The sequence below is a fragment of the Notamacropus eugenii genome, chromosome 4 (genome assembly GCF_028372415.1).
Source record: "Notamacropus eugenii isolate mMacEug1 chromosome 4, mMacEug1.pri_v2, whole genome shotgun sequence".
Lineage (NCBI taxonomy): Eukaryota > Metazoa > Chordata > Mammalia > Diprotodontia > Macropodidae > Notamacropus > Notamacropus eugenii.
The window spans coordinates 2,555,120-2,580,056 of NC_092875.1; the positions used below are offsets into that span (position 1 = coordinate 2,555,120).

At 48.2% G+C, this 24,937-nt stretch overlaps 1 protein-coding gene across 2 annotated transcripts in view; it reads right to left on the minus strand.

Annotated features, from left to right (window-relative positions):
- The window catches only part of LOC140502787 (uncharacterized), a 51,466-nt gene that overhangs the window by 19,430 nt on the left and 7,099 nt on the right, over positions 1 to 24,937 (minus strand). Inside the window, exon 5 of one of the 2 annotated variants that reach the window (XM_072606782.1) lies at positions 16,060 to 17,280. In XM_072606782.1, coding sequence (XP_072462883.1) covers positions 16,060 to 17,280 — 1,221 coding nt within the window. Of the gene's footprint in view, positions 1 to 9,453; positions 9,543 to 16,059; positions 17,281 to 24,937 lie in introns of those variants that run through there. The other variant, XM_072606781.1, reaches the window with a different exon arrangement.

A 24,937-nucleotide genomic window follows, 5' to 3' on the forward strand; every position in this document is an offset into this window, starting at 1 on the left:
AAGCAACTTATGTTCTGATAGGGGAAACAACACCCACTGAGGAGGGATGATTAAGAAGGCAGCATTTGGGTCCAGAAAGTCACATGATGGTGAGTGGGGCAATGAGAGGCAATTGATACATTTGATCCTGGTTCTTGGGGTAGGTGAGGGCAAATCTAGATGGTACCTGAGGAAAGGGGTCATGGAAGCAAAGGAAGCTTCTCCCTGGAGCCAAAGGAGACCAGCACAATGTCATCATCTCTTCATTCTTAGTCTCCTGCCCCTGAACTCTAGTTCCCTGCATGGAGATGACAACGACGATGGAGGACTTGGGATAATGGGAAGCAATGAAGAGCAAGACACTGACGGGGTGCTTGGGTGCATGTACTTGGGTCCCAATCCTAAAATCACATTTCTCTTTAAAAATCACATTTCTCCCTAGCCTCAAAACTCTGTCCCAGGCAGCTTCTCCCCAGCCCAAGGACACAGCCTGCCCCAGCAACAACCGTTATCTCCCTTCCTGATACAGCAGCCAGCTGTACCTATAGAACTTATAAGTCTGAACAAGCTGTGTACTAACTGAATGGGCTGTGCACTGGGTCATAACAACATTTACTACTCATTGACCAATCATTTGTATCCCAGACTTAGACGTCTGTATACTCCCTTACATTTATCTTGTCTAACCAGACATTGATGAGAGCAGCCTGGTATTCCTGAGTCACTCCTGAACACTAGTTGACTTAGTGATGTTTCAGGCCTAAAACCACACCTCCACATAGCCCCCCTTGGGCTATTTCCTGATGAGTAAAATATTCAGTAAATCTCAGTAAAATACCTACACAGTAGATACTAAAAGGCATATTCCTTTAAGAACTAAGTACTCTCTAATCCCACCCCAAATCACCCAGTCATCACACTTAGCACGTGTTATACTATAGAATATACTACGTTGTTCAAATGCAAAATGTACACTTGCCGAAAAGACTATTTTATGGAGAACTTGCTTGGGGCAGGCGATCACATGGTGGCCAGAAGAAATGATACAAGAACATTATCAAGGTCTCTCTCAAATTTGGATTTGATTGCAACATGGGGGACACTGGCACAGGACTGCTCAGCATGGTGTGCCCACATAAGAAAAGGTGCTGTGCTCTTTGAGGAAAGCAGAATTGAGACAGCACAAAGTGAATGTAGGATGCACAAATTTGGGATATCCACCCCAAACATTCACACTGACAATCTGTGCCCAACCTGTCATAGAGCATCCCAAGCTCATATTGGTCTGATTAGCCACAGTCGGACACGCTGAAATTTCACTTTACAATGGTGATGTCATTTTGGTCCTCTTCCAAGATGAAGGATAACAACCAACCAACTATAGAATGTACTATATAAACTTTGACTGTACCCCTCTAAGGTTGCAGCTTCCCTAAGAACCCTTGCTGGCTGAAAAGCTTAATAAATCTTTGACCTCAAGAATGCTTGAGTCCACGAATTCATTCCAGGTGACCTGCCCCTGGGCCTTCCATCTTTGGAGGATTTCAGAATTTCATTCAACCCATCCCCCTTTCCAACCCTCATCAGCACCACCATGCCCTAGTTACTCTAGAAGAGGCATCTGGAAAAATTCCTTTATACTCTTTCAAAGGGAGGACTTGAGAAAAAAAAAATTACTCCTATCTGGGGTACATGAAGATGAGCTTGAAATTTTCCAAGGAAGTTCTGGGTGTCCAGAGGACAAAAGACAACAATGCCTTGCTATGTGCACATTTGCCACCTATCTGTGGATGGAACCAATTTCCAACGTGTTCAAGATATTAATAAGATACTGCAAAAAAACCAAACTGGAACCCAGTCCCTGCACAGCTTCACCATTCTTGCAGCCCATGTACATGTTTCCTGGAAAATAGACTTGTGAAAATGAACACCACAAGAACACTGGCTCTTAAACACAGAAGTGGATCCCAAGAAGTTAGACTGGAAATTACATTCTCCAGTCCCAGAAGAATGAAAGGATTGACTGAGACAGAAGTTAAGCAGGATGATACCTGTGTTCTTGCTGCATTAGTGGGATATAGGTGGTGCCCAAACAGCAACCCCCAAAGTCCAGATTACCAAGTGCCAATTGTTCTGAGAACTATCTAGAACAATTCCTTTGTTGGATGACCTCAAGGATGTGCTGGCCAATGGCATCTTCACAGGGTCCAGTAGCCTGAATATATCACTTATAGCAATGGTACAAAAGAATAGAAGAGAATGTCTTGGACTTTTAAAAAAACAACCCAAGTGGACCAGTGTGGAATATTGTAGGGAGCCATTGAGGACCACAACAGTTCGGTGAGTTCATGATGGCCTGATAAGCCCACTCTATTGTGCTAATGGAGCAAAGGTTGTTGGTTCGGCCCTCTGGGATCTCATACAATAGCCCCAAGGCTTTCGGGTCTTAGGTCAACAGCTTAGTATTTGACGAACATCCTGAGGCAGTCATTGGGATGTGCGTTTGTTACTGAAAGAGGATTGGTGAAAGTAATCACAGCACGAGCTTGCCACAAGTATGGAACTTAAGGCTGCACAGCATATAAGTCTTGTACTTGCTAATAATAAACGGAGCTTGTAACATCACTGTCTCCTGCCTCATCACTGCGTGCCTGAGACTGAGACGTCCCGTGGGTCGGGAGTCTCTCCACTGAGCCGGCCATAACAGAATATTACTGTGCTATAAGAAAAGATGGGCTGGTTGACTTTTTAGAAGTCATGGACAATTTTGCATGAAATAATCGGAACCAAGAGAACGCTGTATATGTAACAACAATATTGTTTAAAGAACAACTATGAACAGCTAAGTTATTTGGTATATTATATTCAACTCAAGTACAAAGGACTCATGAAGGAAGATGCTATCCACCTTCAGAGAAAGAACTGATAGCTAGAAGTGTGTATAGTATGATTTTATACTCACACACACCCATTTGTGTCTCTCATGTGGGATGGGGAGGTGTGATGGGAGTTAAAAATCTTCCCCTCCCATTGTCAGGCCTCAAGTGGGGCTATTGAGGGAGGCTTGTTTTGTATGAAGGTCCATTAGCTGATTGCTAATGAGGTGCTGGGTCACCAGGGGTTGTGCCCTCCAGCTCTGAAAAGAATATATGTGTGTGTGTATGTGTATGTATATGTATATATATATACACACACACTCTGAGGTGAGGTTTTGCTTTGGGACTTAGTTTTTGGAAGAAGGTTCACATGCCAGATGAAACTCTGGGCGGCCATTTTAAGGAACCCAACCCTCTCCCCCCTTTTGAAAACCCAGATGTTAGGCCTTCTCTGTCTGGTAATGATGTATGTACTGCCTATGGCCAGACAATCTATAGGAGAGAGGGAGAAAAAAAGTGCATTATAGAGAACAAAACTTAGAAGCATAGGAAAGCAGGGTGCCTTTGAAATGATATGTAGTATTTATTTCATAGTTTTTCGAAAAAAGTAAAGTGTGAAATGGAGATGTATAGTTTCACAATGAATCCTCCTTTTTTATTGTGCTGTGTACCTGGAAATTTTTTCCTTTTGTTTTTAGGTTCAAAATGAATAATTTTTTAAATCAACGAAAGATGAACAAACTACAAACAAACCCAACCCAACCCAAAGTGCATCATTACACCGTACCAAGAGCTTGAGCTACATGGTATTGTCAATTAGCAGCCAGTGGTTCATAGTGTCACGACTGCAGTGGCTACTACCAGCTTCCAAAGACAGAATAAGACAAAGGGAAAACTGCTTTCATCTGCACACCTGGATTTGACTAGTTTGAGAAAATGCCACCATGACATTTTAGGTAGCACTTGCCCCTTTCCAGAAACCGATCAAGAAACTAGTTGTAGACATGAACTTGGTTCCTGGTTGGGTAATTGCGAATGTTGGTGTGCTTCGTGACAGCATCTTTAGGAGAAACACTGGAAAAACTGGAAAAGGAAAGACTGATGAAATTCTTAAGAGAACGTGGTATAACATTAACAAGTTAACGATTTTTCAGAGCTGTTGTTAAGTATGAGGGTCACAAAGTATCTCAATAAGGTACGAGGAATAGTCTGAAGAAGACAGAAGTGATCCTTGGTTCCTTCTACAGACCTTTTGAGAATTAAGAATGTTTTTTAGAATTTTACAAGAGCTGCAAATTTAAGATCTTTGCTGACATTGGGAAACTACTGAATGGCCTCACTGAAGCACATGATTGAAGAGATGGAAACACCAAAGAGTAGCAAATAAAAAGTTGCCTTCAAACTCACAAAGCCCTTTGAGGACTGATGAGTAGACAAACTCAGCTGCCTCACACCTGCACCAATGTGGGTCCTGCTGGGTCCAACTTAGCCTTTCGTCCTGCACGCAGATATCAGCCTGGATGAGCTGTGAGCAGTCCTGTGCCAGGACAGTGATAACCACCAGGAACCAGGTGTATCTTTCCTCATCGCCCCATACAACCTGGAAGATTTTTTGGCTTTGAAGTGGTTCAGTGTGAACTGAGTCTATGTGGATGGAGTCAAGGTTTGGCCAGTGTCAAGTTAGAGGGTGCTCACCAGAGATGTGTCCATCTCTAGCACTAGCCTGCTATGGATTCAGCAGAAACTGCTTGAGACCGGGAAGACTGAAGCAGAAGCTGAGGCCCTCCCCCAAAGGCCATGTGACAACAGAGCGAAGACTATCTGGGATACCCGGAGGCTAGAATGCGAGCATAGGGCAGCACAGACCTCCCTCAGACAGCCTATCAGCTGCATAGGGGAATCATATTTCATAGAAAAAAACTTTTTATGCCTTATGTGTAAGGATGACTGGTAATGGACAAAGGGGAGTGATACAATCCCAGGAGCAAGCCTGGGATGGGAATCCGCTCAAGTTCCGACTGTCAGACAGCAACTACATTATAGTGTCACCCATCCCACACATGGTGCCAGGAAGAAGGTGCTCTCCAGGACAACCACATTATAGGATGACTGAGTTGAGAGGAGCCAAGAGAAGAAGGAATGGGTTTTTACTGGCCCAGGTTGGTTGTAGATGCCACTAAAAAGTGTCACACTGTGTGTGAAGAATGTGCTGCACACTGGGAGAACATGCGCCCTCAGAATCCACAGGACTTGTCTGCATTTCCTTTTTATTACGGGAAGGACACTGTAAGAATATGTGTTACTTGATTACGACTGACAACTTCACTAGACACATTTGAGTTTATTGAGCCTGGCTCAGTACCCATGTGTCTGGCTGGAAGCCTCTGTGGTCACCTAATACCTGATTGCACAACCAGTGATTCCGAAGTTCTCTTGCTGAAGACCCTGGTCAGGCAGGCTTTGGCCCTGAGCTCTGTGGCTCTGGGCATGGCGGAGGTCTCTTTGGTGACTGTGTGCTCAAGAACTGACTTCAATGAAACAGTGTTTGCCATATTTGTCTATAAGGAACTCCACTGTGCTTGTGTTCGTGGAGCCCCCCTCCTTGGCTCATTTGACCAAATTGCGGGTTAGGTGGCTTCAGAGCCGGGGTTCAGATGGACAGTGGAGTGAATCTCCGTCACCTTCTGTGCTTCCATTGGATGGAGCAATCTTGCTCACAGAGGGGCAGAACACTCCTGGACTGCTTCCCAGAATTTGCACTTTGATGTGATGTGGCTTCTCAGTGAAGCTGAGAGAGACAAAGAGAGAGACAGAGAGACAGAGAGGAGGGAGACAGACTGACAGAGAAAAAGAAAGACAGAGAGAGACACAGAAAGACAGACAGAGAGAGAGAGAGACAAAAAGACAGGAGGGAGACAGAGACAGAGAAAAAGAGACAGAGAGGAGGGAGAGAGAAAGAGAGAGGCGGGGAAAGAGAGAGGGGGAGAGAGAAATAGAGGGAGAGACAGAGAGACAGAGAGGAGGGAGAGAGACAGAAAGAGAGAAAGGAGGGGAAAGAGAGAGAGAGAGAAAGGCGGGGAAAGGGGGGAGAGGGAGAGAGAGAGAGAGAGAGAGAGAGAGAGAGAGAGAGAGAGAGACAGGGAAAGGGGGGGCAGGTACGGGGAGATAAATAGATAAGACATTCATTCAGCACTTCCTCTGTGCCAGGTACTATTCCAAATGCTAGGGGGTACAATACAACAGAGTAAGACCACTCGTGTCTGACTCTCTGTGACCCCATTTGGAGTTTTCTTGGCAGAGACACTGGAGGCGTTCACCATTTCCTTCTGTTCATATCACAGATGAGGAAACTGAGGCAGAGTGAAGTGACTTGTCTAGGGTCACACAGCTGGTGACTGTAGGAGGCCAGATTTAAACCCAGGAAGATAGGTCTTGCTGACTCCAGGCCCGGCCCTCTGTCCACTGTGCCATGTAGCTGCCCCATCAAGAGTCACACAAGAGTTTAAATAAGGGGGTGGAGAAAAATCGAGTATGTTTCAGGGGAACTAAGGACGCAGGGGGCACCCACGATCTGTGCCGAGGCAGCAGCCACAGCGCCGCGGAGGGGGCGCCCCTCACTGCCTCTCCCCAGCTCCCTCCCCGGGCTCCTTGCCCCAATCCCTGTCCTGGCCCCGGGGCTGGCCCTGCCAGTCTCCTGCTCCAAGACCCGCGGCGGCCTTCCCCGCTCTAAGCTGACTGCTCCGGGGCTCCGTGATGTCCCCACGGGTCACGCTGCGTAGGCATTATCTGGGTGCTAGGGAGCGGACGTGGGGCTGAGCCTGAGACACAGAGGCAAGAGCTGTGCCCCCATCACACACGCACGCACACAGACACGCACACAGACAGACACACAGACACGCACACAGACACACAGACACGCACACACACGGACACGCACACAGACACACAGACACACGCACGCACAGACACACGCACACACACGGACACACACAGACAGACACACGCACACACACGGACACACACAGACAGACACACGCACACAGACACACAGACACACGCACACACAGACATGCACACACACAGACACGCACACACACAGACGCACACAGACACACGCACAGACAGACACACGCACACACAGACACGCACACAGACACACACACAGACAGAAACACAGACACGCACACAGACACACGCACACACACAGACACACGCACAGACACGCACACAGACACACGCACACAGACAGACACGCACACAGACAGACACACAGACACGCACACACACGGACACGCACACAGACACACGCACACACAGACACACGCACACACAGACACGCACACACACAGACACGCACACACACAGACACACGCACAGACACGCACACAGACACACGCACACAGACACGCACACAGACACACAGACAGACACACAGACACACGCACACACACAGACACACGCACAGACAGACACACGCACACACAGATACGCACACAGACACGCACACAGACAGACACACAGACAGACACACGAACACACACAGACACACGCACACAGACAGACACGCACACAGACAGACACACAGACACACGCACACACACGGACACGCACACAGACACACAGACACACGCACGCACAGACACGCACACACACAGACGCACACACACGGACACGCACACAGACACACGCACAGACAGACACACGCACACACAGACACGCACACAGACAGACACACAGACACGCACACAGACACACAGACACATGCACACACACAGACACACGCACAGACAGACACACGCACACACAGACACGCACACAGACACGCACACAGACAGACACGCAGACACGCACACAGACACACAGACACACGCACGCACAGACACGCACACACACAGACACACGCACGCACAGACACGCATGACGAACTCCACGAACACGAGCACAGTCCCTTATAGACAAATATGGCAAGCACGGTTTCACTGCAGTCAGCCCCAGGCCCCCTGGCCGCCGGAGCGCCCCCAGGCGGGGCGGGCGATAAACGCCTCCTGCCTAAAGTCAAAGTGACCCCGAAGGGAAGAGTCTCAAAGGACGGGATCCCCAGAAGCCGGGCGGCCTCCGCGCGGGGGAAGCCTGGGGCTGACCCAAGGGCGGGCGCACCTGAGGAGCCTGGATGCGCGGGGGCACCCCGATGACCAGCCGAGGGGGAGAGGGGGGAAGAGGGGGGATGGAGGGGGGACACGGGGGGCGGAGATGGAGGGGGGACGGAGCGGGGCACGAGGGGGAGGGGCCCTCGAAGGGTCACGTGGGGGGCGGGGCAGGCCCGGTGCCCGAGGTTCTCCGGCCTCACTCCTCTGGGTGAAGGTCACCGAGCCCGCCCCGCGCGCGGGGAGGGGGCCGGGGGGCGGCCCTGGGCCCCGCCCTCACCACGGATCCGCGGTCTCCGGAGGCTGACCCCAGAGATAGGCTGGGTGGCGGGCGGGGCAGAGACCGGAAATGACGGAGACGGCCGGCAAAGCCTCACGGGAAACGTAGTGCCGCGGCCGGGGCCACGTGGGCGCACGCGCAGGAAGCTCTCGGCGGCCCGCCCTCGGTGGCCGCGGGCCGAAGGGATGCTGACGTCACAGTCCCCCCCCCCCTCCCCCCGCCCCTCCTCACCCTGGGTAGGAGGAGCGCCCAGTGCCGGGCCCCTAGATAGTGCGGTGCGGACGCGGAGCCCCGGGGGGCGCCCCTCCAAGAAGAGGGTCAAGGGGGATCTCAGCCCCTGGCACGTGCCTCCTGCCTCCCCCCCCCGAGGCCGTGGCCACGGACCGGGGTCCGAGCGCTCGGGGTGAGACCCCCGCCTCGCTCCATCCGCGAGCGTGGCTGAGCCCCTCGTGGGCTCTGGTGGGCCTCTGCAGAGCCCCTACTATGTGCCAGGCGGGGTCCCCCCTCCTGCCCCCGATCGCCTCCGGGCACGTTAGAGACAGCTCCTGGGCCTGTGCCCATGCGGTGCCACCCGCCGGCCCCAAACCCTTCCCGGGCAGTTTCCAGGACTCGGCGTGCCAGCCCCCCCAGCCAGCGCTGCCGGGTAGCGCTCTGTGCCAAGCGCCCGCGAGTGTGTGTGGGGTGGGGCCTGGGTCCTAGGGGGAGGGGAGCCCCCTTTCCCGGGGCCATGCTAAAGTCACCCTCAGACAGGCTGCAAACCGCCGCGGAGGCCCCGCAGGGGTCCGTGCGCCGGCGCCTGGAGGCCTTCGTATTTCAGCACGTTTCTCCAGGGCACAGCGGTGCCACGGCCGGGTTTTAGGGTGTCAGTGGGGACCGCCATCTAACCCGGACCTTCAGAGCCCGCCGAACCCAGCGCAGCGCCTGCGGCTGTCCGGAGCGCGGCAGGCGCCGCCCGCCCCGCTCTGCCCTCCTCCGCTCCCGTGCCCAGGCCCCGCCGGGCACGCCGGCGTTCTTCCCTCCAGGGAAGCCTGCCCGCGGGTGCGGCGGCTCAGCCCCCGCACCCCCTTCCCATCCCGCGGGTGCGGCGGCTCAGCCCCCGCACCCCCTTCCCATCCCGCGGGTGCGGCGGCTCAGCCCCCGCACCCCCTTCCCATCCCGCGGTGCGGGGTCTCACCGTCACAGGGCTGCGCTGGCCGCCTCAGTCACTGAGGAAGGGGCAGGTCCTGGCCACGCAAAGTGATTCTGGCCGCTTGGTTAGCATAAAACATGCCCGAGAAAGCCTCGTGTAGATAAAAAGTGACGAAAGGTGACCTAAGAGGGATGAGAACATGTGTTTTACAGGTGGTTGTGACGGCAGGGGCGATGTGCCAGGGATTCCATCAGTCGGCGTTCCAGGGAGCCACCGGCCCATTTCTTTATCCACAACTCCAGGGAGTTTCCGCCCCAGAAAACCAGGCATTATTAAGTGGCACATCATCGGGTACAGGCGAAACCTTCTTGGTAGGTAATTCAGGTCCGTAAATATTAAGCACCAGCTCCACAGAAAGGTAGTGGGCTGTAACGCTGGAGCTGGCTGTGGAGTCAGGCAGGCTCGGGCTTTGAGGAAACTTGCCAAGACTCCAGGGAGCAGAGAAGAGCCCAGCCTGCACAAGAAAGGGGGTCCCCTCACCCTCTCGAAGCCAATGAAATGAGGAGGCCAGTCCCTGTGCCAAGGGCCAAGGACAGACCAATCCCCGCTTTTCTAGAGCTTAGGATCTCATAGGTAGACAGTTTTTAAAAAATAAATTTTATTGATATACTTTCTCCATTATCTGAATTTCCCACTCTATTCCTCCCCTCTCATAATAAAAGGATGAAGAAAACATTCTGCCCAGTCACATATCAGAAAGAGCACACCCTCAGACTTCTGCAGAGGAGTCAGGGAAACATCCTCTCGGCTCTGCTCTCTGGGGCCAGCTGGGGTCCTTTTCAGTTCCTAACATTGCATCGGGATGGCTTTCTAGTTGTTCTCTCCATTTCAAGGTGGGAGTCAACGTGCCCGTTGTTTTCTGAGTCGGTTCACGGAGAGCTTTCCAGGGTTCTCTGTATTCATCATGTGTGTCTCTTACAGCACATAAGATTCCATTATGTTCATGTACCAGTTTGTGTAGCCATCCCTCAGTGGATGGGCATCTATTTTGCTTTCAATTCTTTGCTGCCATGAAAAGTGCTGCTACAAGTACTTTTGTACGTCACTGACTTCCTTAGGTTCTAGGCTTAGCAGCAAAATCTCAGAGCCAAAGGGTATGGTCATTTTAGCCACTCAGCCTGATTCCAGATTGCTGTCCACAATGGTGGTACTGATCCACCACTTCACCAACAATGCATCAGTATGCCAATCTTTCCACCGACTCTCCAGCAACAATTATTCCCATCTTTGGTCATCTTTGCTAATTTGCTAAATTGATAAAACCTCAGGGCTGTTTTGATTTTTTAATTTCTCTTATAATTGCTGATTTAGGGTATTCTTTCATATGGATATTAACAATCTGCAACTCGAGAAATTTTTGTTCATATCCTTTGTTCATTTAGGTAGATAGAACTTTTAATGCAAAAGTACCAAATGTTGTATAAGGTATGAGTTGGGTAAAAGGTCATTAATGGATAGGGGAATTAAGGAAGATTTAAAAGAGGTGGCAGAACCAGAGTCTAGCCTCATCCAGCAGGTAGAGACAGAGAGAAAAGGTATTCCAGGCAGAAAGCGCATCCTGAAATATGTGGAGGAAAGTATGAGATGAAGCTAGAAGAGGACTTGGCAGCCGCCCGGTGGGTTCAGATGGCTGCCTTGGACACACATGAAGACTTGAGCCAGTCCCTTAGAAGTTCTAGACTCATCTGCTCTGTAATGTAACATTAATGACTACCCTGCCTCACCTGGTAGTGGAGAAGATGCATGGGATCATCTGCACAAAGTGCTTTGGAAACCAGAAACGGTGACTGGAACCAGGGAAGGCTGGAAACTGCTCTTCAGGGGGTGTGGAAGCTCTGGAGACAACTGGAGCCCATTATGCACGAGGGAGGCCATTGGGGCAATCTCTGGCAGTCAGTGAACAAGCATCAGACAACGTGCAAACCCTCTGCCTACAGGGCAGATGGGGGAATTGGCAGATAGATGGCACTCCAATTACAGGGCTGGGAAAGGCTTCTTGGGGTGCTTCTCTTCTCCCTCGTCTTTCAGCAATCACATCAGCTGGTGCTTTCAGGACCCACGGTGGTTGCTCAGCTGGGTCAGTCCTTTGGATTCAAAGGCAATGAGGTACTCTTATTCCATCCTTACTTATCATGGTTATCAACTCCCCTCAGTTTTCTTGTCGTTTTCAGGAAGAAGGCCATTCCCCTTGGCAGAGAAGTCAGAAAATTGAGTGGCCCTGCCTTCTCTCTGCTGTCAGCTCCCCACCCCCTTGCCGTCCCAAACTCTGCTTCTCTCCCTCCTTTGAGTCTCTTTTTTTCTGTCCATAGAGCTAGAAACAAAATGATTCTTCCTGGTGTCCTTATAGCCTCAATTTATTCAGAGCTCCAGCACTCAACACAAATCTGATAGGGTCACATCACACACCTATACTAACCTTATGGCTTAATTACCATCTCCATGCAAAGGTGGGCAGGCAAACATTTAGTAAGAACCTATTCTGTGCCTCATAATGTGCAAAGCGCTTTACAAATGTTTTCTCATTTTAATAATCACAACCATACCAGGAGGTAGGTGCTGTTGTTTGCCCATTTTACAGTTGAGGAAACTGAGGCAGGGAGATTTAAGCCACTTACCCTAGGTCACACGATTGGAACTCAGACCTGCCTGGGAGAGTGCTGGACCTGCAGATAAGAAGACCAAGGGCTTGAAGCCTGCCTCAGTTTCTTTGTTTGTAAAATGGAGACCACTACTTCCCCGGGCTGTAGTGAAACTCAGTGAGGCACTCTAAAAAGAGGAAAGTGCTAACTGTACAAATGAGCTGCTGGCAGAATGATATCTCTGGGATATGTCTCAATACATCCAGGCAGTCTCCCTTTGTCCTGTGTCCTCTATTGCTACTGTCCCAAACCTCCCCACTCCTTGTGAAAGCATCACCATTTGTGCAGGCTGCCAGGTGCATAACCTCAGCATGCTATCCTTTTGTAGAAGGCCCATTCTCCTCACTCACACACCACCACCTCAGCCCTCACCTACATTACTGCAATCCTTGCCGGAAATCTCTCCCTTCTGCAAGGCCTCCTCCCTGTGGCCCTGACCCATCACAGCCCTACTCAGCCTCTAGATTTATTTAACCTTTAAAGTCCTTCCCCACCTCTTTCTAGGCTGGTTGGACCATCCTCCTCTGTGTTACCATGGCTCCCTTACAGACTCCCTCCCTTCCTTCAGGAAGCAGCTGGGGCACCAAGGAGCCCCTTCCCTCCCAGAGCACCTGTGTTTATAGGCAATACGTGTGTGTGTGTGTGTGTGTGTGTGTGCATGCGCACGTGTGCATGTGTGTGCTCAGGACGGCAGCTCTTTGTGAAGTTGGATGGCTTTGGTTCTTGTATCTGTATCCCCAGGGCCTGGAACATGTCCTGGACACCTGCTTTATCAGATGCTTTCATTGGTGACGTCTGCTCCGTTATCTGTCCTTGCTTCTCCTGCTCATTTCTAGTTGGCAAATTCCCCATGTCCCATGTTAGCCTCTCAAATACTGAGCCCTTTCTTTCTGCACTGGGATGGATTCCCAGGCACCTCTCCCCCTACAGTTTTAATCCCAAGCACCACTTCCTTGCAGTCATGCAGGCTCGCAAGTCCTCCTCCTCAGCGCTTCCCTCTCATGCACTCCTAACATCCCATCGGTCATGTGGTCACCATGTGACGTGGGCCTGCTATCTCTCCTGAGCCCTGCCATAGCCTCCCCATCAGGCTCTCTCTACATCGAGTCTGCGCCACCCCCCACCCCCCCCAAAGAGAACTCATCTTCCTCAACCAAAATCTGGACCATGTCTGTTACCCCTGTTCAAGAGACCTCAGTGGACCTTTCCAGGTGTAGCACATTGCCTCTCTCCCTCATGGACTCCAAAAGGGCTTCCCTGTGGTTTCTGATACAATATCCCATCTCCCTGGTCTGTGTCCTCCCCCACGCCAGGAATCCCTTGCTCGCTTCAAGTCCTGTTCAAGGCCACTTCCTGCAGGAGGCCAAGTGCTGGTGCCTCCCCACCCCCACTTGCTCTGTAGGGATTTCACTTTAGACTCACTTATTGGCAGTAATAACTGGGTACGTTTTGCTTTGGTCTCTATGTCCCTAGTGCTTAGCCCCATCCTGGAACACAGCAGGCAGGCAATAAATGCTTGTTGAATGGAAGGAAGATGGACTAGAGGGGGAAGAAAGTGGACAAGGGAAGATCTTGAAGTACACAGCAGGGAGAGAGAGGAGGGGAGGGACAGAAGAGAGACTGTGAAGGGAAAATCAATAGGCCGTGGCAACAGATTAGAAACTAGAGGCAAGGGACAAAGAGGAATTTAAAATGGCACCAGGAAAAGATTAGACAAGAAAGAATCAGACATGGACGTATTCGATTTGATTCCTGAGGACTGGAATATGAATAAACAAGAACCAGTTATTTGAAAGGAAAACTCCCTGTGTGAAAAAGAATTGCTGGGTTTGGTAGAAATTAGCTCCAGATCAGCATCTCACACCAAAATAAACTCAGAGGGAATCTACATACCACAAAGCAATCAGAACAGTCATATCAGGTACCTGCCACAGCCATGGCTAACTAAGGAGGGGAACCTTTAGCCAACAAGAGATCGAGCCTATTACAAAGGAGAAAATAGAAGATTTACAAATTTTGCACAAACAAAATCAAAGCAACCACAATAAGAAGGGAAGCTGTCATCTCTAACAAGGCTCTGATATCCAAACTCCATCCCACCATCTTGCCAAGGAAACCCCAACGAGGCATGAAGAGTTGGACATGACTGAACAACACACAACCATAAATCCAAAATGCACAGGGAACTAAAAAACCAGAAAACCAGGAGCCATCCCCTACTTGGTGTGGTGAAATCATATGAACTGTTCTCAAAAGAATAATTTTAAATTACTAGTGATCCTATGAATACTTGCGTCAAATCGCGAATGCAAATCAAACCAGCATCGAAGTGTCTTATCTAGAAAGCTGACAAAGAGGACAAAAGGTGCCAATATCTGGAAGCAGTGTTAGAGGCATCACTAAAAGACAGGTTACTGTAGTTATTAACTGGTCCAGTCATTCCAGAAAGCAATTTGGAATTAAGTTATTCCTAGCATAAGTTACCAGAATTGTCCATCCCCTTGACTCAGAGAACCCATGGCTGAGGAAGTCAAAGAGGTCCCATGTATACCAAGAGGTTTATTAACAACACTTTTTGTAGTAGCAAAGAGTTGGAAGCAATCCTCCCATTAACTGGAGGAACAGCTAAACAAAGAACACTGCTGCACTAAAACAATGAACACGAAGAATTCAGAGGATGAAAAATCTGACACAGTGAGCAGGACAACTAGAAAAAAGAGCACAGTGATGACTGATGCACAAGGGAAAAGAGCTCCCCAGAAATCAACCCGAGTGGGGCCCAAAGAAGAGGGAAGGGGTGTCTCCCCCCCATCTCTGCAGGCAGAGATGCTTGTGCCACGAGGGAAGGCTCTCTTGAGGAGGAAGGGAAGGGATGTATTTAGAAATGAAGGTGTTATAACACCAATCATTAAATTAAAAAATTAAAAATAACAAAGTTTTCATACATCAGACACAATGAATTGTGATATCAGCTACAGGAAATCAAACAAAAGGCATGAATGACTCTGATGTACCACACTTAAGGTGATGTGTGTGTGCGCGTGCATGTGCGTGTGCGTGTGTGTATGTGTGTGTGGTCACTTCCTAAGGATGACACAGAAGCCTTGGTATTGAATGAAATTCCAAAACTTTGAAAAACATCTGTCCTAAGGGTTCAGGAAAAGGAGGAAGCTATAAGGGAAGCAGAAGTGAAAGATGCTGTGAAGCAGGAGGAGAGAGAGTATCGGAGGAAAAGAGCTCAGCCACTTTCTTTGAGCCAAAAGAGATAAAAGCTGAAGACAAGGGAAAGAATCCGTGGGACAGACAATGAAGAGGGCACTTTGAATGTGACACAGAAGATTCAGCACAGGTCTTGGGAGAAAACAGATTTCAAGGGGTTCCAAATATGTAGGGGGATACCAGCAAGAACAGAACAGGTCTGCTATGCAACGGTAGGTGGAGGTCATCCTTTCACTCCTTTGTTTGAAGGACAACAACAAACCGACAACCAACCAACCACAGGCCCATGGGCTAAGACTGTGGAAAAAGACATTAAAGGTTCATGAAAGGAGGGAGTGCTGTCAGGACCAGGTCCTGCTGAAATTCAGCAGGAAGGATGGATCAAGGGTGTAGTTTTAGCAAGCCCCTTGGACAGAAGGGAGAAGACTCGAAGACCTGAGAATTTTCAAAAGGAAAGTTGAAAGTGGGCCTTTCAGATCACCAGCTCTTTTCTCAGGGTCTGGGCAATCTAAGGCTAGGGCAGAGAGGGCAGGAGAACTGAGAGAAGAAAAGGTTTGGAAAAACCAAGGCCTCCAGTTAGGATGGATGCATGCTTCATCTAGGGATCGCATTTTGGTTGAAATCTAATTCTCAATCAAGTGCATCCCCTGAAATCGTGCTTACATTCATTACATTCCGAAGGTCCCTGTCTGGGAAGGGTTTCTGAGTGCCAGCAGCCACCTCCCTCACTCACTGAGCTTGTTTCCAGCGTGTACCACCTGGTGCCGGCTGAGGTGTGTGCTGCGGCGGAAGGCCCTCCCACAGTGATGGCATTCATAAGGTTTCTCCCCAGTGTGAATTCGGTGATGGGAAATGAGAGAGGAAATGTGATTAAAGGTTTTCCCACAGTCATTGCACTCGTAGGGTCTTTCGCCCGTGTGAATTCGGGAGTGGAATGTAAGTGATGAACTGTGGTAGAAGGCCTTGCCACAGATGCTACATTCATAGGGTTTCTCTCCAGTGTGAATCCTGTAATGGGAGGTGAGGGAAGAAAAGTGGTTGAAGGCCTTGCCACATTCATTACATTCATAGGGTCTTTCTCCAGTGTGAATCCGGTGATGGGAAGTAAGGGAAGAGCTGTGGTTGAAGGCCTTGCCACATTCATGACACTTGTAAGGCTTCTCGCCAGTGTGAATTCTCTGGTGACGTGTCAGCTGTGCGCTCTGGCGGAAGGCCCTCCCACATTCGCTGCACTCATAAGGTTTCTCCCCAGTGTGAATTGTCTGGTGCTCAATGAGGTGTGTGCTCCGGCAGAAGGCCTTCCCACACTCATTACACTCATATGGTCTCTCCCCAGTGTGCGTCCTCTGATGGGAGTTGAGAGAGGAGACGTGGTTGAAGGCTCTCCCACACTCAGGACACTCGTATGGCCTTTCTTCAGTACGAGTCCTCCGCCTTGGAAATTTCTCTGCAGTGTGGACACTCTGGTGGAAGGCCTTCCCAAGTTCATCACATCCACAAGGTTTCTCTTCAGCATGCCTCTGTTGATACTCAGAAAGGTCTGAATTGCAACTGAGGGAATTTCCACATTCCTTCTGCTTGGAAAGTATCTTCTTGGGGCCAATTCCATCACCTTTGCTTAGGTCTGAACACAGACTCAGACTTCTTCTGTGTATATCACACTTATAGAGAGTCTCGACCACGGAGACTTGCTGCTGGGTAAACAGGCCAGACTCAGGGCTGAAGCTGTCGCCAGATCTCGTACATTCCTGCTCTGCCGCTATACTAGGAAGCTTCCTCTGGGGGGCTCTCCCCTGACTGGAATGCTCCAGCTCGACTCCAGCATCCCTTCCCCAGGCCTCTCCTAGCATGGAGACATGAGAACCAACCCCTTGGAGTCTTTCCCAGGATAAGTCTTCCACGGTAGTGTCCAGCTTTGGAGCGGGCTCCTTGGTTTCTGGTCCAGTTTCAGAATCTGAAACAAAGAAAAATAGGTCAGTATCCCCTTTTCCCCATGCAGTACACTTGCCACTCCTCTCTTGAGAAAAATGATGTTTAGATTCTTAATAATAGGATGAATGGTCATGCCATCTTATGCCTCTGTAGTCACTTATATGAAAACCTTTCCATTCACCCTCACAACTTTTGAAGGTAGCTGCCCACTTCTTACATTTTCCAAATGAGGGAACTGGGGGCTCAGCCAGCATAAGTTAATTACTTGCTTAAGGTCACCATTGACAATGGGTCATAATGGGCAGAGGACTAGACTTGGTATCAGGAAGGCCTGGGTTCAAATTCTTCCACAGGTACAAATTATCTATGTATTTATGGTATTCAGCTGTAGTTCCCTCATTTTAAGATGGTGATAATTACTAGTGTTCACCTCCCAGGGCTCTTGAAAGGATCAGTTAAGTGCTATATGTAGTATTTTACAGCAATAACATGTCACTGTTGTCACCACTGCCACCTCCATTCATCAGCCACAAAGCTGGGACCATGGTCTCCTGATTCCCAGGCCACACGGCCCTTTCTCCTGCACCCCAACAGCTCTCTCAAAAAGGGAGAATGCCTACTCTGTGATGTTCCAGCAGAACCGGAGCCCAGAGAGGAAACTCGAGGGGAAACCTTCACTTCAACATAAACACTGACAACTCTGATAATCTTACTTGCCCAAATCAGGTTGCTTCGCAGACTTCCACAATGGATGGGGTAGAAGACCCCTCCAGGATGGTAAGAAAACAGAGGCAAGGACGGGGTCTCAGACTTGCCCAGGATCACACAACTATTTACTAGCAGAGGTAGCACTTGAACTGGCGCTCTCAATTTCCACCCCAGTGGTCTAGTGGTCACACTATGCTGCCCTTCCCTATGAGAAATCCATTTAGACAGGGACTGGACAGCCACCCAGAAGGTCCCTCATTTCTCAGCCTTTGGTAATCTGACTTCCAGTCTCTCCATTCAACTAAGATTCCTCTCTCTCTTCTGTCTCTCCCTCCTCTCCTATCTAATTGTTCCTTCTCAGTCTCTTTGGGAGGGCCCCCAAACTTAGTCCTAGGTACTCTTCCCTCTCCAGTCAGCCTACCCATGCCTCTCTCCTGCTCTGTCACAGGCCTGCACCCCGCCAGTTGGCCACAGCAGTCAGAGCTCTACAAATCCCTCTTCTCTTCCCTGATGTGCCCCCTCCCCCACCCTGGCTCTCTTTTCACTCCAGCTCCAGCATCCTCCCCCTGCTGCCCAGCTCGGCTTTGCCCTCTCATGGTTTTCTCTGCTCAGTTTCCTGTCCTTTTGACAAGGGGGCCCCAGGTGTTTCTAAGTTCTTTCTTGGAGAGATCATCAGCCCCCATAGGCTTGGGTGCCATCTTGATGCAGATGACACAGACTTGGAGAGGAGGTGTGAAGCACTGGTCAGAATGCTGGACTCAGGATCAGGAAGGGCCAGGTTCAAATCCCGCTTCAGATACTGGCTCATACAAGCGCAAGTCACTAAGCCACTGTGCCTCGGTTTCCTCATCTATAAAAGCCTGTTCTTTATCTATGGTCCTATGACTGAGGATCTCTTCTGAACTTGGTGACATAGATCATCACCTGCCTTCTAAATTGTCAATGGTCACTTCTGGATGGTCTAGGATCAAAACCAGTATCTATCTCTTAAATCTGTCTGTCTCCCAAATTTGTCTATTTGGGCAGTCCCTCAGACTTGTATGCTCAAAGCCGTATTTAAATCTTCCCACTTTGGTGCAGCTAGGAGGTACAGTGGGTAGAGTACCAGTCCTGGAATCAGGAGGACCTGAGTTCAAATCCAGCCTCAGATACTTACTAGTTATGTGACCCTGGGCAAGTCACTTAATCCTGACTGCCTCCAAACTACACCCCCTTCAAACATAAAAACTTCTCTTTTCCACAATCCCACTATCCACTGAATTGCCAAGTCTCACCAATTCCACCAGTATCACTTCTCATAGACTGATATAATCAACACCCTTGTGGGGCTTCTGTCACTAGGACAGCCTCTCTCCCCTCCCAGACCTGTGGCCAAAAGGACCATGACATGCCTCACCAGGTCACTCCTGCTCAAAAGGACTCTGCTGGACCCTGAACTCTACACTTTGTGTCCCACTTCTACACAGAGAAGTCATTCTGTAAATCTGTGTGAAGCAGACTTTGGGCTTGTGCTTCCAAACACGATCTGCACTGGTGGGCTGCGTCCCCAGAGGGCAGCTAGCTCCTTGTCTCTTCAGGATTCTAAGAGTAACCCTGAGATGTTTTTTTTCTCCAACCTATGAGCTCTGATTGGTATACTTTCCCCTCAATTGATTATTAGCATACTAATAACGTGCCAAGCGCATTGAAGTGCTTGGCACAGGGTCTGCCACAGGCTAATAAAAATTAGCCTGCTAGCTTTTAACTAGTTTTGAGGAAAGAGTATTTCCTAACTTAGCTGGCTTTTAGAAAAGAGTATTTACTAAGGTGGTATGGTTCAAAACATTATGCCACAAGAAGGGCACTCAGAATCCAGGAGAAAACAGGCTCAAGCTAAGAATACACCGTGGCCTTAGCAGAGCCACTGGGGCATTCCTCATTAGTGCCCAGTGCAGACAAGGACACTTCTGAGATGCCATGGGAAGTCTGAACTCTTCTATTTGTTCCAAGTCAGCAAGGTGAACTTTGGTTTAAGGGGGGAAAGGGACAGGGAAGGGAGGCTGGAGGCTTTTCTTCTGTCTTCAAGTGAATCTCCTTGGCTGAACTTTTCTCTCCTCTAAGGGGGTTTGTTCACTCAAACGCTCAGATTCTGAACTAGCTATTTTATCCTCCCCCACCAGGAGGGACTGAGTCTCTTCTGCCAATTCTAATAAACTTCCATTTCATTGGATGGCTTTCATTTCATGAACAACCAGGTGGTGCCATAGTGCATAGAGCCCAGGACCTAGGTCAGGAAGACCTATCTTCCTGAATTCAAATCTGGCCTGACACTAGCTTACTAGTAACCCTGGACAAGTCATTTAACCTTGTTTGCCTTGGTTTCCTCACTGCTAAAATGAGCTGGAGAAGGAAACAGCACACCACTCCAATATCTTTGCAAAAAAAAAAACCCAAATAGGTCTCAGAGAGTTAGACATAACTGAAAAGCAACTCAACAAAACACGGTCTTCATTCCTTCCAATAACTAAGGACTTTTAGGCACCTAGTTTAATGCTTTTGATTGATCAAATCAATAAAGCTTTGATCACCTGATAAAGGTACCCGCATTTTCTTGGTTGCTAGAAGTGGGGTGTGGCTATTGATTAGTTCAGCTCTTAAACCTGAAATGCATCATCTGGTTCTCCAACACTTGACCCTCCATCCAGCCCCGTGTGAATCAATGTTTGACCTTAACCAACTGACACTTGTGCCAATCTCCTCCTTCCTAGCTTTGAAACAAAAGGAACTCTGAGCTGTCTAGAGGGCCAATAGAGGTATCCTACCTCCCACGACCACATGCACATGTCCTGCCTGGGCAAGCCTGTGTCTGGGATAAGACCACGTCATTTGTGTGTCTTAAAAGGAAGCCAGATGTTCCAGCGGATAGGACAATGAGTCTGGAGTCAGAAGACCTGAGTTCAAATCTGGCCTCAGACACTTACTAGCTGTGTGACTTTGTATGCTGCCTGCCTCAGTTCCCTGCAAAATGGGGATCCTAACAGCATGCACCTCACAGGGTTGTTGTGAGGAGCCAATGAAATGATGTTTGTAAAGTGCTTGGCACAGGGTCTGGTGTATGCCTTCGGTCTGAGAGGTCATATCTCTCAATGTGAAGACAGGCCAGTATCTGGGGCATCTCACAGAGCGGCAGGGGAAACCCCCACATCTAGAACTTCAGTCACTGCCAAGAGGGCACCTGAGCATCAAGGGAGGAGCTGGCATCAGTCAAGAGAAAATTAAGATGGGCATCTGGGCTCAGTGGAGGTGAAATGTGAAGACTATAATAGCCTTGCAAAAGTCGTCTGATACTGAAAAAGGTTTGGATATGGCATCACAGAGAAGCTGCTTAATTCTGTTCTAATCACTGTGTTATGTGTGTGTGTGCCCGTGTGTACGTGTGTACATGTGCATGTGTGTGTGTGCGCACGTAGCATTTCCTTTTCTGAGAAGACATAAAGAATCTCTTCCATACAAATCTGTTTCATGTTTGTAGAGAAGTTATTCCTTTGCTGGCTCCCCTGACTAGAACCGAAGTAACTCTTCAGCGAACTGTAAGCCAAGGAATGTAACCTTGGTATACGACTGCCCAGTTGGAGAGCAGAATGGAGGGTGAGTACATGAAGAGGCACAAGAGGTGGTTATGTCTATCAGACACTGCATGTGGGCAACAATCGGGGCCCAGAACTGAGTACAAAGAGAGGAGGAGCAACCGGGAGATGCTCAAAGGATATGAACAGGCAGTTTTCAGACAAAGTCATCAAAGCTATCTACAATCATATGGAACAGTGCTCTGAATCACTATTGATGAGAGAAATGCAAATCAAAACAACTCTGAGGAACCACCTCACACCTATCAGACTGGCTAACATGACAGAAAAGGGAAAAATAATCAATGCTGGAGAAAATGTGGAAAAATTGGAACGTGCTGCTGGTGAAGCTGTGAACCGATCCAACCATTCTGGAGAGCAGTTTGGAACTCTGCCCAAAGAGTTATAAAACCATGCATACCCTTTGACTAAGCAATATAGCTACTAGGTTGGGCAGCTAGGTGGTACAATGAATAGAGCACCAGTGCAGGAGTCAGGAGGACCTGAGTTCAAATCTTATCTCAGACACTTGACACTCACTAGCTGTGTGACCTTGGGCAAGTCACTTAACCTCAATTGCCTCATCCTGGGTCATCTCTAGTCACCCTGATGAATATCTGGTCACTGGATTCAGATGACTCTGGAGGAGAAGTGAGGCTGGTGACCTGCACAGCTCTCCCTCACTCAAAAAGGAAAGAAAAGTGCAAGTCATGTCATCATTTCTCTGATAGCATTGTCTTCTTCAGCAATGAAGGATGAACATACACACATAGCTAGTAGGTGTGTATCCCAAGAGATAAAAAACAAAAGGGAAAAGGACCCACGTGTGCAAAAATATTTATAGCAGCTCTGTTTCTGGTTGCAAAGAATTGGAAATTGAAGGGATGTCTATCAATTGGGGAATGGCTGAACAAGTTGTATATAACTGTGGCAGAATAATACCTTGCTGTAAGAAATAACGAGCAGGATGCTCTCAGAAAATCCTGGAAAAACCTACATGAACTGATGCAAAGTGAAGTGAGCAGAACCAGGACAACACTGTACATAGTAATAACAATACTGTATGGTGAGCAGCTGTAAATGACTTGGGTGTTCTTAGAAATACAATGATCCAAGACAGTTTTAGAGGACTTCTGATGAAAGGTGCTGTCCATCTCCAGAGAAAGAACTGGTAGAGCCTGAATGAACATCAAAGATACTTTTTCTTTACTTTCTTTATTTTTCTTGGGTTTACTTATTCATTTTTGGGTCTGCATTTCCTTTCACAGAATGACTTAAGTGGAAATGTATTTGGCATGACTACAAATGTATAACAACCTGTGTCAAACTGTTTGCCTTCTCAACGATGGGGGAAGGGGAGGAAAAGAATCTGGAACTCAAAATTTGAAAAAAGAATGTTTAAATGATTTTTCCATATAATTAGGAAAAAAATATTAAACCATAAAAAGAACCCCAAAAAACAAAAACTAAGAGAGGAAGAGTTGGCTTAATTCCATTCAAGGAATTCCAATTCAATGTGTTTGACAACCCCAAGCTTTTCAGTGAAACAAAACCTCCTATTTTTTTACAGCAGTGCACATCCTATTAATAAGAGAGGCCACATCATCGAGGTCAACCTGGGCATCAGAAAGCCTAGGTTCAGCACCATGATGGCTGGACAGCAGTGGCCAAATCACTAAACCTCAGGGCCAGAAGACACTCTCTAAATCTATCAGCTGTTGTGGAGGAAGGTCCAATGTTAAGAATTCTGTCCCTCAATGAAATCACAAATACAGATCAATAAAAATGAATGAATCAATAATGCCAAACATCTGTGCATCATCACCACAATGGAGAAAAGCATGGCAGGCACAAAGGCACCATCCCTCACTGTCCAGAACGGATCCTGCACAAGAAGTAACTCAAAGAGCTGACAAGCCAGCCTGAGAGACACCAGGACCCGCATGGAGCGCCAGCTCCATGGGACTATACATAGCTTGTCATTGTTCTCCCCAACGCGTGGCTCCCATGACAAAAGGCTGGATCTCAGCAGAGGACCCAGGACCTCACTCTTCTTGCCAGGTAATCTGCCTCTCCTGATTTACTTAGCTTTTCAGGGGTAACAATGGACTCTCTGAGGAGCAGAGTGATTCAGACATAACTAAAACATATGGAGAGATGGTAGAACAATAGAGTGAAACTTTTCAAAATGGAAAAAACTGAAAGAAGACTTCCTATCTTTACAAACCAAAAGAGACAGAAGAAAGAGCATGCTGATATAATCTTGGAATTCTTGTGTTCCCTAAAAATACAACGCAATATAGAATCTGAGTACCAAGAACTTTCCAGAAATGACACAGAAAGGTAAAGTCTGAATGCAGAGGACAGGTGATAGAAAGGAACCCAAACTGAACCAGAACAGCCAACAAGTTCCAGAGAACGTCAAACAATGAAAATAACAAAACACATCAAATCCCTAGGACTTACCCATGAACACACACCCACAGAAGTGAAATACAACCCTGAATCACTTTCACAAAATAAAGGAACATTCAACATTCATGCACAGGCTGCCAATGTAGTAAAAATGAAGAAGTTACTAAGATTAATCCATATACTTAATCCTATTCTACTCTGATTACAGTGTCAGAGAACATAATAACAAAATTCACATGGAGGGAAATAAAGGGAAAGTGTGGAGGGGGGAGGAGTAGGAATGAAAAAAGTTTCGCATTAATAAAAGCAGTAATTACCAAAACTTTTTGGTACTAGGCAAAAAGAAAATTGCTAAGCTAATCAATATAACTGATTCAATAAGTAAGATGGAGAAGGAAACCTGAATAGTAGTAGTCACGTCTTCAAAAAACCCAATGACATAAAATACACGTAAAACTCATTCAATTTACGAATTGTTGGGAAGATGGGAGCAGTCAGGCAGGTCTTAGGTTTGGTCCAGCGTCGTGCAACACCTAACACAACAAATTCCAAATGGAAAAACAAAGCAACTGTAATAATTACACTATTAAAAAGCTACTGGAAACTAGAAAGTTATCATCTATCAGCGTGTGGGATGAATTTGCAACAATATGTGACACGCAAGATTATAAAAGGTGAACTAAAAAGCTTTTGTCCAGATAAAAGACATGTAGCTAGAAGATGGAAAAGATCCAACAACCTCTCTCCTATAAAAATCAACATCCAAAACAAATGACAAATGGCGACTGTGAGATCCTGCGCTGGAACAGCGGTCAGAGGTAAGAGTGAATCAGTTTATAAAAACAGATGCAAACAATCAAGTGCCACCAGAAAATGGGCTGAGAGTTGTTCCTGATTGGGGAACCTCGGCTGAAAGCAGATGGCTAAACAGGGAGGCAGGCAAATGCATGT